The sequence below is a fragment of the Helianthus annuus genome, chromosome 5, assembly GCF_002127325.2.
Source record: "Helianthus annuus cultivar XRQ/B chromosome 5, HanXRQr2.0-SUNRISE, whole genome shotgun sequence".
NCBI lineage: Eukaryota > Viridiplantae > Streptophyta > Magnoliopsida > Asterales > Asteraceae > Helianthus > Helianthus annuus.
Window position 1 is genome coordinate 42,590,841 of NC_035437.2, and position 13,440 is coordinate 42,604,280.

Genomic DNA, 13,440 nt, shown 5'->3' on the forward strand with positions numbered 1-13,440 from the left:
TTGATGTGGCATGGGGTGCCATTCGACAACGGACAACCTGATATTATATTCATATGGATGATAACGGTAAAAAGCTTATAAGTACATCTCTCATGTTTGATAACATGAAAAAGTCGTGTAATTCAGTAATAGTTTCATCATGGTATTCAGTTTTTCTTTTTGTTATCACTTTGTTTTAGAAGTAAAAAATGGTTACATACATTGTTACACAACTCCAAATAAATATTCAACACATCAAAGGCGTACAATGAAACGACGTCACATAAAGCACTTGCACAAAGGTTACACATAATTTAACACCACCCCCTCATGTTTGTTAGACTTGACAATCTCGGAAAAAAAGGCTGACAAAGTTCCTATGCAAAAAGGTAAAAAGGTCGGCCGGAAGTCAACAGTTTACGGGGAGTCTCTCACAGACATCCCATTGCCAGACTGAACTGTCAACACCGACATATTCGGTGACGACGGCCCGCCACCCTCTCCACCTGTTAACGGGTGGTTGCTCCGGGAGCCGGTGGAGATAACGGTGGCGAGTGAAATCGGCATGAGACAAAGCCCTTTTTCTTGTAGATACTGCATGGCGGCACCCATATCTTCCTCCATCAGCTTCACCACTTGGCTCTCCGTCACTGTGGTGGTGTCATTGTTCGAAAACGACGCCGGCTCATTACCTCCTCCCTGTAAACAAGATATAAAGTGCAAGGGTAGAAATGTAAATTAGGAAAGTTAGAAAAGATGGAATCTGGGAAAGATGTACCGCGTGCTGCTTTAACGTATTTTGTCGTTTATATAGTGTGTACCTTTCTCATACACAAAGTATGACTTGATTCTTTACATCAATAAATTCACCAAATATTGCATTCCTCTCAAACAAGTTATTGTAACTTTTAGGGAGTGTTGAAGGTTAACACTTTCCATTCGATAGGGGTCGAAAACGTATATATTCAAAATATATTATAGAATTAGGGTGTCGAAAATGTATTTATCAAAAAATTTCTATACGAAAATCACATATATTACATTGCCGAGCGAAAAGTTCGGGAGTCGCCTCCCCCGGCCCCTTTAAACCTGTGCCAATGCTTTTAGATATAAATTATTAATGGATTATTTTGTTCTCACTCGCGGATCCATGAATTATTGTCTAGTGGTGCGAACTGGTGATTTAACCAAACTTTCAAATGGTGCGATCGACATTTTTACTTATAAAATACGCTGAACCTTAACCCCCCCCCCCCCCCCCCCCGCTATAACCTTGGTCCGCCCTTGCTTATTTCTGCACCTCTATATCTTATTCTAACACATTTTTCACTCTATCTCTATCTATATATAGAAAGAGAGATAGAGCAAAGGGGTGTGTGGATATTAACACCCATATTAATTTGTCGAGGTTATTTTACATATGATTCATGATTATACATTTATACTGACGTCAAGGTTATGATGTATATGCATCTAGACTATACCTCGGCAACAATGGTGGCACTAGGAGCACCTCCCAATCTGCTCATACTCAATACCTGAAAAACAATAAAAGTACTTTCATTAATCGTTATAAATAATCATAGTTGTATGGTAAAACCACTTTTCCTTCAGCATACCTTTACTTGGAGCTGGAGGAATTTGACATAGTCTATGATATCATCTAGCATGGTAGCCTTGTCCGCCTACCATTAACATACAATATACTATTTATTAATAAACCAAAGAGTTAAACGTCATTTTAGTCCACGTGGTTTGAGTTATTTTGTCAGTTTAGTTTAAATGTTTCATTTTTCGCCTATGGATCATAAAGGTTTCATCGTTGTCATTTTAGTCCTCTGGGTTAACTTCATTCTTTTTTTTTTGTTAACGAGAAAAGACAATTCGGTCATTTTATATGTAATCTGTTAACTAGAAGGACAATTCGGCCATATAAAATGACCGAATTGCGCTTCTCGTTAACAGAAATAATGGATAAAGTTACCCAATTGGACTAAAATAGAAACAGTAAAACCTTTCTGGACTCACAGGTAAAAAATGAAACCTTTGGACTAAAATAGCAAAATGGCCCAAACCAGAAACAAAAATATGGCATTTAACTCTAAACCAAACGAATGTTAATAAATTAATAAGCTCGTTCAAAGAATAACTTTACACATCCTAAGCCTTTATATATTCTCAAACTTTTATGAGTAAATAAAAATATTCACTACACAAATATATTATTTTATCAAGATTAAACTCAACCATAAAAATAAAGTTATATTAATGCAGGGCATCAACGCCGGCAACATATGACTAAACGGCTTACTAATGGTATTCGTTTAAGAATTAATTAATTAACTTTTACAAAACGCTTACTTTGTTAGCATTCGGGACGAGTTCTTGTAGAGCTTTCATCCTCTCGGCAATCCTCTCCCGCCGTAACTGTCGCATTCCGACCAACAAAAACTTTAAAAGTCTGAAACATAGTACCAGGTAATTTACTAAAAAACAAAACGTACTCTTTCAGCTATGCTGTGTGGGTCAGTTGCTTGTCCTCTTCTGGCTCTCACTCTCTGTCGGGGCTGCGACGGTGCTCCACCACCACCACCTCCCGCCGCCGCACTTGGGCTCATCATCACCGCCGCTGCCGCTTCAAGAGACCCGAAGCTTTGTTGGGTTTGGTTGGATGTTAGAGATCCGGTGAACCCATGAAACAGATTTTGAATACTTTGAATTGAATTGTTATCTCCAATCTGTACAATATTAATAATACGTTATGAAAGAATTATTATTATTATTATTATTATTATTATTATTATTATTATTATTATTATTATTATTATTATTATTATTATTATTATTATTATTATTATTATTATTATTAGCTTTAAAATAGAAGGGTTAATATGGGTTTGGACTCGATAAATAAAAAATTTCCAGATAAATTTTTAGTAAAAGTTACCGGTGAATTGAAGGATGAATTGTCGTTTTGAACTAACGTTGTACGGCCTCCGCCGGCGGCGGCGATGTGGTGGTGGCGGAGCTTGGATGAGAGAAGTGCTGACTGGTCGTCAAAATGGTCAACGTTCCATGGGAGTGTTGGTTTGGTTTGACCGTCGCCGGCGGATATGTCCGGCCAGGAAACGGTGGTTTGGAGGCCGGAGAGCAGTTGATTAAGAAAGTCATCGTGAGTAACTGTCGGATCAAAGGTGGTGGTGCCGTTTTGAAGATCTTGAAGATTGATTTGTGATTCTTGCATATTTTTTTCTAAGCAAAAAAAAAAAAGAAACACTTAAAATTATGGGTTTTAAACAATATAAAGACATGTGAATATACGTACATGTGTGTGTATGTATACCTAGGAAATGTGATCAAAGGATTTGGGAAGAAAGTATCAACAACATTAATTAATAGAAGAGATGGTTATTGTTTTGTGTTTGGTGTTTGGTATTTGGTATGTTCTTTGCTTGCCTCTCAATGGGGTACTAATTGTTTTATAAGCCAGACAGTGACTCAGTGAGAAAGAGCTTGTTTTATACCAAAAAAATAAATAAATAAGGCTCTCATTATTTGCACACCAAGGTAGGCTATCTGCACAATTAGGGTTTACATACGCTGCGTATTGGTCAATACGCGGCGTATAGGGTTACCTAAATACGCTGCGTATTGACCAATACGCAGCATATATAAGTGGTAGGTACACGACCAGACAGTCAAACCTAGTACCATGTCAAATCAGTCTATCATAGGGTGCGTATTGATCAATACGCACCGTATTGACAGACTGATTTGACCCTGATACGATGTTGTCCAGGGCACGTGAATAAAGTAATACGGTGAGTAGAGACCAATACGCTGCGTATTGACATGTCAGATGAAAGTCTATTTATCCCTCCATTCATATCTGTTACCCACCACCCGACAATTCAATATACCGTGCTTTCCTTTTCATCTTCTTCTTCAGTAAAGAATTGTTAGTTTTTGGTTCAATCTTGTTAAAATGTCATCATTTTGGAAGGATAATTATTTCGGTAATCGCTATTCTAACGACACATGGGGATCAAATGCTGCCAATGAGGAGGAGGAGGTTGTGTCTGGAGTCCCTGTTGATCAAAAAACACAGTTGCCAGACTTGAACAAGACTCCCACTCCACCTGTTGATGAACCAAATTACCCGGCGCATCAAGTGTGTCCAGATTACGGATACGGGTATGAATCTCCGTACGTGCAACAAAGTGGATACGGTGCTGAGAATGCACCTGTTGATGAACCATATTACCCGACGCAGCAATCGTATCCGGGTTATGGGGTATACGGGGATGAAGGTGGATACGGAAGTTACAGTGGATACGGTGGTGAAGGTGGATACGAGGGTGAAGGTGGTTACAGTGGATATGGGGGCTACGGTGGATACAGTGGATACGATAGATATGGGGGTGACGGTGGTTACAGTGGATACGGGGGCTACGGTGGATACAGTGCATACGATAGATCTGGGGATGAATGTGGATACGGTGGATACGAAGAACATGGTGGATATGGTTATAAGCCCCGTAACACATCACTTTATGAACCATCTACCCCGGGCAATCCATTTCAAGTAAATGAGGTATCACATTAAAATAATTATTGTTATTATTATTATAATTATAATTGTTATTATTATTATTATTATTATTATTATTATTAAAAATAATATAATTATAATAATTATTATTATTGTTATTATTGTTAAAATACTATAATTATAATAATAATAATTATTATTATTATTGTTGTTATTATTATTATTATTATTGTTGTTGTTATTATTATTGTTAAAAATATTATAATTATAATTATTATTATTATTATTATTATTATTATTATTATTATTAAAAATTTTATTCTTTTTATAATAATAATCTAGTTAGTCTAGTTAACACAAATAATTATAAGATTTAGTAAATAAACAAGTTAAGAAAGTTAAGTTAATAAACTATTTATTTTTCTTTTCTAAATAAATAAATTAATAAAAAATATTTTAAATAAATTAGTATTGTAAATAAATAAATAAAAGAATCATGAAATTGATTTTTAGTTAAAATGGTTAGTTTAAACCTAACTTACTTAGTTAAATCATAGTTATATCCTAACTAGGTTAGCATTTAATACAAGGGACCACTAACTGAGTTAGAGAACTCAGTTAGTCCAGTTAAGTGCCAAAAACAATAAAAAGGGGATTCCTCTTTAAGGAACCGGCCCCTAACCGGTTTCAAACTCACGACCTCTCGTACACAAAGTAACGCACTAACCACTCGTTCGGGAATGCCACATCCGTTTATTCATGGAAACAATTACTATTTATGCTCGATTTCGCATCCTTCCATTTATGCTCTATAATTATTATTACACTTTGGTCCCTGAAGTTTCAAATTTTACAAAAATAGTCCCTCAAGTTTCGAAAATTAACAAAAATAGACCCTGAATTTTCGAAAAGTGACAAAAATAGTCCCTGAAGTTTTGAAAATTGACAAAAATGGTCCCTGAAGTTTCAAAAATTGACAAAAATAGTCCCTGAAGTTTCGAAAATTGACAAAAATGGTCCCTGAAGTTTCGAAAATTGACAAAAATAGTCCCTGAAGTTTCGAAAATTGCCACAAATGGTCCCTGTACTTTTCAGTTAAGTATGCTAACTGAGTTAGTGTTTAAAGAAGAAATCTTTATATGAAAGTTAACCTTGTTAAACCATTCTGTTAAAATAGTTTCAATAATGACCATATTAGTACCTGAAGTATGAGTTTCAATTATATTATTATTATTATTATTATTATTATTATTATTATTATTATTATTATTATTATTATTGTTATTATTATTATTATTATTGTCTTTTTGACACAAATGGTCCCTGAAGTTTCGATAACCATATTAGTACCTGAAGTATGAGTTTCAATTATATTATTATTATTATTATTATTATTATTATTATTATTATTATTAACGTAACTTTTTTTAGCGTTTCATGTCTCTAACTGATTTGAAGAATTGGGTACAAGAAACGGGAAAGGAGTATGGTTATGTAATTGTTACCCGCCGATCAAAAAATATTGGCGGTACTACTGGGATGGAGCGAATAGCAAGATGCATCATTGATATAGTTGAAACTCAGTACGATGAAATACAAAAAAGTTTCACTGAGAGCATCGAAAAAACGATGAACCACCACAGACACCGAATGTTGGACAACCTACGTGGAAAGGTTTCCCATGAAGCACTTGATTTGCTGGAAAAAGAGCTACTGAGGAAGATGGATGTGTTGCGGAAACTTAACGCATCATGTGGTTGCCATATGTGGCTTAGCAAAGGATTGTCGTGTGCTTGTAGGCTGGAAAACTACAAACGTACAGGTAAAAAATATTAAAACTACAAACCTTTTGTTATTTTGTACGATTTAGTTGTTTCTCACACCGTATTAACTTAACTGTGCAGGGCGTATAATACAACTCGACGAGATAGATGTATTCTGGCGTAAGCTTGACTTGCTCCCGTGTAAACTGGTAGACGAGGAGGTCGATATTGTAGCAGAGCTCAATAATGTGCGGCAACATTTAGAGGCGCAGTCCCCCGTTCAGCAAAAGAGTATGCTTTCAAAGATAAAAGCGGTCTTCACCCCGAAATCGTCAACCAAGAAACCACCGATCGTCCAGCAAAATACTCGCGGTCGGCCTACATCAAAGAAAGTACAAGAAAGGCTAGATGAAGCTGCGAGGTTAGACGAAGCTGCGAGATACAGCTCCTATGGCGAGGACAGCAACGTAATTACCGCTTCCCCCAAACATAGGTACGATTTACCCCGACACAGCTCATACGTACCGTCAGAGGGCTCTCGTGGAACTGGTTCGTTTGTGAAGTCTGAAAAACCTAAAATGCAACCAAACAGTTCAACAAGTTCTAAAAAGAAGGAGACGCGGGATGATAAGGTTTTTCCATTAATAAAGGGGGACGAGCACTTGTTATGCATTAAGAGGTTTAAGAATCAAATTCCATCAGAGTTTCGCTCTTACATATCGCGTATACAAGATGTGACCCCAGACGGTCATTGTGGGTACAGGTCTGTGGCTGTCGGGTTAGGTTTTACGGAACACGCATGGCCCAATATTCGAAGAGATTTACTACTGGAGATTGACCATAACAAACCGCGTTGGAAGCATGTATTCGAAACATATAACGAAGGAGACTTTAAACGAATACGTAAGAGCATCGAATGGCATTCAGTGAAAGGGTGCGATGAAAGTCACTGGATGGAAATGCCCCAGGTAGGGCTTCTCGTAGCGCAAAGGTATAATATTGTCCTCCACGTGCTGAGCATTGAATGGAGCTCTACCATCTTCCCATTAACGGATGCCCCACTAGATCCACGACCTCAAGCGATAACGCTTGTACATGTTCACGGGGGAAACTTCATACATGCTAAGTTGGAAGGAGACTACCCCATGCCTTTAGTGAACCCGTTGTGGTCGGCACATCGATTAATAGCTGCGAAACGGTGGGAAGAAATGTATAGACCGCGGTTAGAGCACTACTACGAGTTAATGCATCCTAAATCAGACCGAGACAAAGACAGAGAACCGAGTTTAAATGTTATCGAAGATTAAGCGGAAACTTGTATTTTTGTAAATTGTAGAAATTTTTTAATTTATAAAGTTTGTATCATTTTTAATTTTTATAATTCAAATAATATCATTTTTAATTCATTTTTAATTTTTAATTTATAATTTATAATTCAAATTTTTATAAACATAATTTTTGTATTATTTTTAGCTTCTCTAAATACAAACCAAGAAAAACACAAAAAAAAAATGGTCTTATAAGGTGCATAGGGATCCCTACGCATCGTATGTTAACCAAATGACAATAAAGCCCCTCTTTTTGGCTTCCTTTAGCCTCAGAACAAGGGTAAAAAGGTAAAATGACAAAAATCAAGGCAGCGTATTGATCAATACGCATCGTATGTCAAAGGCGGACAATTTTCCCCCCAAATTAAAGTTTGAAAATATAAATATGTTAAATTACCATTTTGCCCTTCTGTTAGGGCTATAAGGGGCTGAATATAAGGGCAAAAAGGTCATTTTCGGACCTTTATATACGCTCCGTATGGAGCTCTACGATACGTATATAAAGGTCATCATAATGACCTTTATACCCTTCTACCCATGCTTCGTATAGGCTATACAGAAGGGTATAAAGGTCATTGTGATGACCTTTTATATACGTATCGTAGAGCTCAATACGGAGCGCATATGAAGGTCGACAATGACCTTTTTGCCCTTATATTAAGCCCCGTATAGCACTGATAGAAGGGCGAAATGGTAATTTCACAAGAAAAAGACTTTTGCATACGCTACGTATGGACCTCTACGATGCGTATAGGTTCTGATTTAAATCAGGAAAACCCCTACGCATCTCTGTTCTTCCCCAAATTACACACACAAAACCTCTACGAAGGCGACTACGTATTTCCGACCGTATACACGCGAATTCGAAGTACAAACGAGGTATATACTCAACCTATTTAAGTAATTTTGATTTTTTTAGTATTTTATCCGTAAATTAGGGCTGTATCATAGGTAAATTAGGGTCTACAGTGAATTAGGGGTGTTTGTTTGATTTGTTTGATTAGGGTTTACAGTGAATTAGGGGTGTTTGTTTGATTTGTTTGATTAGGGTTTACAGTGAATTAGAGGGTGACTGCTTCAGTTAGAGTTTGTTTGCTGTTTGTTCATGTTCTTGAAGAATGCAGTTGTTCATGTTCTTGAAGAATGCAGTTGACTGGTATTCTTTGTGTTTGATCTTGCTCAGCAATTGACTGATTATTTTAATCCGAGTTGAGATCATAACATAATTTCTAGTTTCCTAAGCTTATTGCTGTATATACTAGTAATTAAATTGTTTATTGAGATTATTGTCTACTTTTATTAGTCAAATTTCTATCCCCATATTCTTGCTTTAGTAATCTTAATTTATATATATATATGAAGTTGTCTACAGCTGATTTAAGATCTTAATGTTTTTGTAGTCAAATTTCTATCCCCATATTCTTGCTAGCTGCAAATGGTCTTAAAGAATGCAATCGATATTCTTTGTTTGATTTTGCTCATGAGATACTTGAAATTTCGGTATCCGCTCTGATTGTTTTGATCCGAGTTGGGTAATTTTACTGTGTATTCAGATTGTTGTCTACTTTTTAGTCAAATTTCTATCCACTTATATCTATAAAGTTGCATACAACTGATTTAACTGTTACACTGTGTGTTGTTATTATATATGTTGGAGATCCTGTTACCTGTATTGGTTTTACTGAAATACTGCAAATGGTTAAAAAAAAATGACCCGACCCGACCCGAAACCCGTTCTGACCCGGGCCCGTTCTGACCCGGACCCGTTCCGACCCGGACCCGTTCTGATTATAACAGTTACAACTAAGTACATAACTAGTCTAATAACATTTAAAATGTCTTTATGCTTTCACTTGTGCCATGGTTTTGCTGTGTAAACAGAAAATATATATTTTTAAACAGAAAATATATATTTTTTTAAACTTAAACTTAAATTGTTTTTTTTTTAAAAACAGAAAAATGGAGGAAATGGATTTAGAAGGAGATATTCCGGAGCAGCCGCAGCGGAAACGGCGGGCGCGTCCACCGCCGGATCCTCTAGAGAATCACCCGTATTTGGAGTTTCCTCCGGAGTCCGAGGCTGCTCTCCGTTGCGAGAAGCTTCAGAAGATGCATATTGGTGAACATTTTGCGGTTTCGTGGAAAACCCTCCGGAAGCTTGAGGTTGAAGATTGGGTGCGGGGGTTTATTCCCGTTGATTCACCGTGGAATCGTCTGTTTGAGCTATCGTTTACGCCGACCTACAGGGAGATACTAGTCGAGTTTCTGTCGTCGTTCGAGTTTCATCCTCGTCGGCCAAATGAGGTTGTGGACCCCGCGCAGCCCCCTCCCCCGCCGAGGTTTCTTTTCGCATGGCTGGCCAAGCGCGTGAAATGTCACTTGCACAGTTTGCGGTGCATAGCGGTTTGTATACGGATGCTGAGATCGCTACGGATCTTTATACGAAGGTACGTTTAACACAAATTTTGTATTGTTATTATTATTATTTTTAATGTATAACATTTAAGATTTAATATTAATGTAACGTTTAATAAACATTCGTGTAAACAGGGGCTCGTAATGGTTGATAAACCCACGCTATTAGGGTTTTGGGCTCTGATCGCGGACATCGGTCATTGGGACCACCACCAATCCAAGGGGAGGAGTACGCTGATTGAGGATCCGCTCTTCAGGTACGTTAGTTATTAAACAGCTTTTTAAACAGATTTTTTTAAAACAAAATTTCTTTTTTTAATTATTTAGTTGATTTTTGTCAATTTTTGAAACATCAGGGATCATTTTTGTAAAAAATAGAAACTTTAGGGAACAAAGTGTAAATATATCAAACCGTCAGCCGTTTTTGTAAAAAATTGAACGACGTCTAAACCGTCAGCCGTTTGGGGCTGCGTTTGCAGCCGTAAACCGGCGTTTAAACGGCTGCAAACACAGCCCCAAAGGGCAGCGATTTCGCAGCCGTTTGGGGCTGCGTTTGCAGCCGTTTAAACGCCCGGTTACGGCTGCAAATGCCACCGCAGACGGCAGCGAAAACGCAGCCGTTTGGGGCTGCGTTTGCAGCCGTTTAAACGCCCGTTAGGGACCTACGCGACTTACGGTTCGACTTCGACTAAATAATAAAAAAAATATAATTTAACGACGACGATCTTAGTTTTGACGCTCGTAAGGCGCGTACGGTCCTAACGAGCGTCGAAATTAAGTTCGTCGTTAAGATATATATTTTTTTATTATTTAGTCGAAGTCGAACCGTAAGGCGCGTAGGTCTCTAACGAGCGTCGAAACTAAGTTCGTCGTTTTATATTTTAACGACGAACTTAGTTTCGACGCTCGTTAGGGACCACTTGTGTCAATTTTTGAAACATCAGGGACCATTTTTGTAAAAAATTGAAACTTCAGAGACCAAAGTGTAAATATATCAAAAAAGGGACCATTTGTGTCAATTTTTGAAACTCCAAGGACCATTTAAACCAAATTATTTTTAAACAGAAAATTTTTTTTAAACATATTTTTTTTTAATTTTTTAGTCGAAGTCGAACCGTAACCGGTGTTTGAACGAAGTCTAAACCGGCAGCCGTTTGGGGCTGCGTTTGCAGCCGTAAACCGGCGTTTAAATGGCTGCAAACACAGCCCCAAAGGGCAGCGATTTCGCAGCCGTTTGGGGCTGCGTTTGCAGCCGTTTAAACGCCCGGTTACGGCTGCAAATGCCGCCGCAGACGGCAGCGAAAACGCAGCCGTTTGCGGCTGCGTTTGCAGCCGTTTAAACGCCGGTTTACGACTGTAAACGCAGCCGCAAACGGCAGCGAAATCGTTGCCGTTTGCGGCTGCGTTTGCAGCCGTTTAAATGCCCGTTAGGGACCTACGCGACTTACGGTTCGACTTCGACTAAATAAAAAATAAAATATAATTTAACGACGACGATCTTAGTTTTGACGCTCGTAAGGCGCGTACGGTCCTAACGAGCGTCGAAACTAAGTTCGTCGTTAAAATATATAATTTTTTTATTATTTAGTCGAAGTCGAACCGTAAGGCGCGTAGGTCCCTAACGAACGTCGAAACTAAGTTCGTCGTTTTATATTTTAACGACGAACTTAGTTTCGACGCTCGTTAGGGACCTACGCGCCTTACGGATCGACTTCGACTAAATAATAAAAAAAGTATAATTTAACGACGATCTTAGTTTTGACGCTCGTAAAGCGCGTAGGTCCGTTCGAGCGTCGAAACTAAGTTCGTCGTTAAAATATATATTTTTTTTATTATTTAGTCGAAGTCGAACCGTAAGGCGCGTAGGTCTCTAACGAGCGTCGAAACTAAGTTCATCGTTTTATATTTTAACGACGAACTTAGTTTCGACGCTCGTTAGGGACCACTTGTGTCAATTTTTGAAACATCAGGGACCATTTTTGTTAAAAATTGAAACTTCAGGGACCAAAGTGTAAATATATCAAAAAAGGGACCATTTATGTCAATTTTTTAAACTCCAAGGACCATTTAAACCAAATTTTTTTAAACATATTTTTTTTTTTAACTTTTTAGTCGAAGTCGAACCGTAACCGGCGTTTGAACGACGTCTAAACCGGCAGCCGTTTGGGGCTGCGTTTGCAGCCGTAAACCGGCGTTTAAACGGCTGCAAACACAGCCCCAAAGGGAAGCGATTTCGCAGCCGTTTGCGGCTGCGTTTGCAGCCGTTTAAACGCCCGTTTACGGCTGCAAACGCCTCCGCATACGGCAGCGAAAACGCAGCCGTTTGCGGCTGCGTTTGCAGCCGTTTAAACGCCCGTTTACAGTCGTTAAAATATATATTTTTTTATTATTTAGTCGAAGTCGAACCGTAAGGCGCGTAGGTCCCTAACGAGCGTCGAAACTAAGTTCGTCGTTTTATATTTTAACGACGAACTTAGTTTCGACGCTCGTTAGGGACATACGCGCCTTACGGTTCGACTTCGACTAAATAATAAAAAAAATGTAATTTAACGACGATCTTAGTTTTGACCCTCGTAAGGCGTATAGGTCCGTTACATGCGTCAAAATCCTTAACGAGTCAAAAATATATTGTTTTTTTTATCCTCATTTAATCGATGTCGTCTGATTATTATTTACTGACTGGTTTCCATTTATGCAGGTATTTGCACAAGATGATTTCCACTTCGATCACTGCTCGAAACAAAAGCCGGGAGTGGTGTACGAGTGGTGACTTGTTCTTTTTATATTGCCTCTTATACAAGAGGCCGTGCGCTCTCGCCTACGGGTTGGCGCAGTATTTCGCCTCCGCGCATCATCGACAGGAGCGCGGAATGCTATTCGGCGGCGCCTACGTGACCAAGATAGCCCATTCGTTGAGCTATCATCCGGAGAACGACCGCGGCCGTGTAGGCCCGGCGACACAGCCAAAGCGGATGGGGATGAACACAGTAAACAGGATGCATACCAAAGACTTTCCATGCGGGAAGCGGTTAAAGAAACTGGACGGCACGCAATACCAGCTTACACAACTGCCAGAAGAGTTCCCTCTGTTTTATCCCCCGCGCGATCCGGAGCCGCCGGAGCCGCATGAGCCGGCCGCCGTTCTTCCGCAGCCACCACAGCCGCGTGGACCACTCGGGGCGCCCCAGTTCCCACGCCATGTTTGGCCCGGTCCTGACCCGTCACATGAGCGGCTGCTTCGAAACGTTGAAAGAAACAATTATTTGTTAGAGTGGGTGGCTGCGGCGCTGCAGCAGCAGCGACAGCATGACGGGTTACCTCCACTACCCTTCATTGCGGATGCGGACTGGGATCAGCATCAGCAGCAGCATCAGCAGCAGCAGCATCAGCAGCAGCAGCATCA

The 13,440-nt window shown here is 39.0% G+C and overlaps 2 protein-coding genes across 5 annotated transcripts; one reads left to right on the forward strand and one right to left on the reverse strand.

Annotated features, from left to right (window-relative positions):
• Positions 1-219: 219 nt before the first annotated feature.
• LOC110939910 (bHLH transcription factor RHL1) lies at positions 220-3,465 on the reverse strand. 3 transcript variants are annotated; one of them, XM_022181484.2, is made up of 7 exons: positions 3,323-3,465; positions 2,927-3,231; positions 2,484-2,717; positions 2,341-2,406; positions 1,599-1,664; positions 1,464-1,517; positions 220-678 (listed from the first exon to the last, which is right to left on the reverse strand). In XM_022181484.2, exons 2-7 carry the CDS (start codon positions 3,221-3,223, stop codon positions 397-399), a joined length of 999 nt encoding a protein of 332 aa, XP_022037176.1. In that variant the 5' UTR covers positions 3,224-3,231; positions 3,323-3,465; the 3' UTR covers positions 220-396. The 3 variants fall into 3 exon arrangements, with proteins under 3 accessions (XP_022037176.1, XP_022037177.1, XP_022037178.1); XM_022181485.2 differs by having other exon boundaries at positions 3,305-3,453; XM_022181486.2 differs by lacking the exon at positions 1,599-1,664.
• Positions 3,466-6,409: 2,944 nt separating this feature from the next.
• On the forward strand, positions 6,410-12,940 carry LOC110939911. 2 transcript variants are annotated; one of them, XM_022181487.2, is made up of 2 exons: positions 6,410-7,197; positions 12,736-12,940. In XM_022181487.2, the coding sequence occupies exons 1-2, from the start codon at positions 6,588-6,590 to the stop codon at positions 12,750-12,752; spliced, it is 627 nt and encodes a 208-aa protein (XP_022037179.1). In that variant the 5' UTR covers positions 6,410-6,587; the 3' UTR covers positions 12,753-12,940. The 2 variants fall into 2 exon arrangements, 1 of the variants encoding a protein (XP_022037179.1); XR_004893762.1 differs by lacking the exon at positions 6,410-7,197 and adding an exon at positions 10,234-10,294.
• The last annotated feature ends 500 nt before the right edge of the window (positions 12,941-13,440 follow it).

Coding starts and splice junctions, on each gene's coding strand:
- LOC110939910 (XM_022181484.2), bottom strand. CDS start 3,223: ATGCAAGAATCACAAATCAATCTTCAAGATCTTCAAAACGGCACCACC. Junction 2,407..2,483: donor CACACAGCATAGCTGAAAGA/GTACGTTTTGTT, acceptor GGAATGCGACAG/TTACGGCGGGAGAGGATTGC. Junction 1,665..2,340: donor TCGTCCCGAATGCTAACAAA/GTAAGCGTTTTG, acceptor TGTTAATGGTAG/GCGGACAAGGCTACCATGCT.
- LOC110939911 (XM_022181487.2), top strand. CDS start 6,588: ATGCTTTCAAAGATAAAAGCGGTCTTCACCCCGAAATCGTCAACCAAG.